Source organism: Rutidosis leptorrhynchoides, chromosome 4 (assembly GCF_046630445.1).
Source record: "Rutidosis leptorrhynchoides isolate AG116_Rl617_1_P2 chromosome 4, CSIRO_AGI_Rlap_v1, whole genome shotgun sequence".
NCBI lineage: Eukaryota > Viridiplantae > Streptophyta > Magnoliopsida > Asterales > Asteraceae > Rutidosis > Rutidosis leptorrhynchoides.
In genome coordinates this window covers 538645298-538648374 of record NC_092336.1, presented here as the reverse complement: position 1 = coordinate 538648374, position 3077 = coordinate 538645298, and the positions used below count along the sequence as shown (strand labels likewise).

Genomic DNA, 3077 nt, shown 5'->3' with positions numbered 1-3077 from the left:
ACGACATGGTATACCGTTGTCTATTGTGTCAGATAGAGATTCCCGATTTGTGTCTAGTTTCTGGAATAGTCTACAACAAAATTTGGGTACTCGTGTAAACCTTAGTACAACTTATCATCCTCAAACTGACGGTCAAAGTGAACGAACTATCCAGACATTAGAGGATATGTTAAGGGCTTGTGTGATAGAGTATGGTGGATCGTGGGATTATCATCTGCCATTGATCGAATTTGCTTACAACAATTCCTATCATTCAAGTATTGGCATGCCGCCTTATGAAATGTTGTATGGTAGAAAGTGTCGAACTCCATCGTGTTGGTTAGAGGCAGGTGAGAAACAGTTTGCGGGTCCAGAAATTGTGCAGCATACTGCGGAAAAAGTGGCTATCGCACGTGAAAAGCTGAAAGCTGCTATAGATCGACAAAAGATGTACGCAGATCCTCGTCGATGACCAGTGACATTTACCGTGGGTGAACGTGTGTATTTAAAAGTGTCACCATGGAAGGGTGTAATTCGGTTCGGCAAACGAGGAAAACTAGTCCAAGATACATTGGTCCTTTTAGAATTCGTCAAGTGCTAAACGATCAAACCGTAGTGTTAGATCTTCCTCCAGAGTTAGCTGGTATTCATGACACGTTCAACATCTGCTATATTCGTAAGTGTAAAGTGGACGATGAAAATCAAATTCTTCCGCTCCAAGATCTGAAAGTAGATTCAAGTAAGAAATTGGTGGAAGAACCAGTGAGGATCGTCGACAGAAAAGTGACTAAGTTACGTAAAAAGCAGATTCCCACGGTGCGTGTGGAATGGAAGCATAGTTTAGGCACCAATCTGACATAGGAGACCGAGGAGTTGATGACCTCTAAATACCCTCATCTGTTTAACCGTGACCAGATTTCGAGGACGAAATCTTTTTAAGGGGGGTAGATTTGTAACACCCTAGTTATGGGCTAAATGAAATATGTATATTGTGTTATTTTATTATTATAATTTAAATATGATATTTAAATTATGAGTAATTCATATGATTTAATTATAAGGAGTGAAATAATAAATTATGAGTTGATAATTTATTATGTGACTAAATTAATGTATGCATGATGATGGTCACAGAAAATATCTGTTTGTGTGATTTGAGCCTCGTTAGGACTGCTTAACGAAGTGCGTTGTATTCCAGATAACAGATAAAATACCTGTGTGTATATAATTAAATGTGGTGGAAGAATTCTGTGGAAGTATCCACGTGGTCTTGTGTACACGTGGTCTCTTTGTGGCTCATTTTCATCTATACTTTATTTTATAATAATAAACAAAGCAAGTACTAGGCACTTTTTACTTGTTCCATTTCATCTTTGACAATAACACACACGTCGCATACCAAACACCCTTTATTTTCTACTTTGATCTATTATCCTTTAATTTTAATTAAGAAGATGATGATGCTCATTTACTTGTAAACTTACAAAAGATCCGAATAAGCTAAGGTTCGTGCCTTGTGATTTTATATTGAATTAAATTGGAGTTTTGTAAGTTTTTATGAATTTGTAGTTTGGTGCTTGAATCTTATTATATGCTTGTTGTTTGTTAAAATTGATATGGGGTTTAGCTTAAACCTATTGTATATGAATTGTTTACATGATTTGTATAGTTTTAATCCATGTAACTGTGATTGTTTTGTATGTATAGATTATGAGTTAAAAAGTGGGTTTTTTTTTTTTTTTTTGTTAATGCTTGAATCTTGATGATGTTTGCATGATGAAATTGGTTATATAGTTCGTATATATTATATACATGATTCGAGTATGCTTGATTTGTGTTAAATTTGTATAAATGGTGATTTAAATTTTAGGGTTCATGTTTGTATAAATTGGAGATTTTGGTACTTTGATCCTAAATCTTGTGTATAAGTATTAGATCTTAGTGATTTTGAGTAAGGAATATGTGTATATATGCTTTGTGAATATTTTTTGTTAAATGTGAAGCGCTATTCAACACTTGAACACTATACTAACTTGAGATATTTTGTGATGATTCTCAGGTGATAGACGAAAAGGTGAAGACTCAGTGATATAAGACAACTGAGTGCTTGTGCTTTCAGGTGAGTGGGATTATCTTTATGGATGTGATTATACAGTGACAAGTATAGTGATTCGTGCCTTGCTTACAATTAGACTGTGTAATGAGTCTGTGACCATTGTTGTGACTATATGTGATTGTGTGCGCACCCAGTGCTAACGTCGAGGGTGAATTCCGGCGTCACATCGATGGTGTTCCCGACGTAAGAGGTCAATGCTATTTACCTTGGTGTCGGGTAGTAGTATTGGGTTAAAGCGTTACTGATTGGTGGTATAGCGTGAATGACGAGTGCGTCACGTCTGGAAGACTATACTAGTGATTCAGTAATGAGGGCTATCGGTATATTCCAGCTTGATCAGCTACGGGTTGTCGGTCCTCTTGTTTATGGCTTTAAGTGATTAATGACTAGTGTCTTTAAGCTGTGCTTGATGCTTGTAGTGATGTCCACTTAGATATTGTCATTCACTTAGCGTTATGCTAATTTTTCCACAGTGTTTTGCCCTGCAGGTGTGTATTAGCAGCTTTTGGTGGGTTTTGCAAGGCAAGTCAAGATGTTTGACACAGTGTATAACTCTGATGTTTTGTAATAATCTATAAGGTCAACTGGTTTGTATTAATAACGTAACACCTGTGATTTCGTGTAATCATATTACTATGTATTAATATATGATGGGTAAACTTTAAAGTCTTTCGCTGTAAGTGCTCAAAAAAAATGTGTATATAAAAAGTACGGTGTTACAGAAACTACCTCTATTTTATTAATTGTCGTATTGTAATTGTAAATTATTAAAATAATGTTTAATTTATAGTTAAAGTATGTACTCCGTATTACATAGTGAAAGTGTGTATTATAGATTTATATCACGATTACACGAACAACAAAGGTGTCGATTTATTTACCATATATAGAGAATAGAGATACATATAGGGATATAGAGACTAGAGAATGATTTTAGTATTTGAGCACATGTTCTCATCTCTGTTTAGCATCTTGTAAAAGG

At 35.2% G+C, this 3077-nt stretch overlaps 1 protein-coding gene and 1 long non-coding RNA gene across 2 annotated transcripts; both read left to right on the top strand.

Annotated features, from left to right (window-relative positions):
• Positions 1-498: 498 nt before the first annotated feature.
• On the top strand, positions 499-840 carry LOC139842608 (uncharacterized). The gene has a single exon (XM_071832728.1). It carries the CDS (start codon positions 499-501, stop codon positions 838-840), a length of 342 nt encoding a protein of 113 aa, XP_071688829.1.
• A 492-nt stretch (positions 841-1332) lies between these two features.
• Positions 1333-2838, top strand: LOC139845076 (uncharacterized). Its single transcript, XR_011758195.1, has 3 exons — positions 1333-1484; positions 2039-2098; positions 2569-2838. It is a non-coding gene; the product is annotated as an uncharacterized lncRNA (long non-coding RNA).
• Positions 2839-3077: the final 239 nt, after the last annotated feature.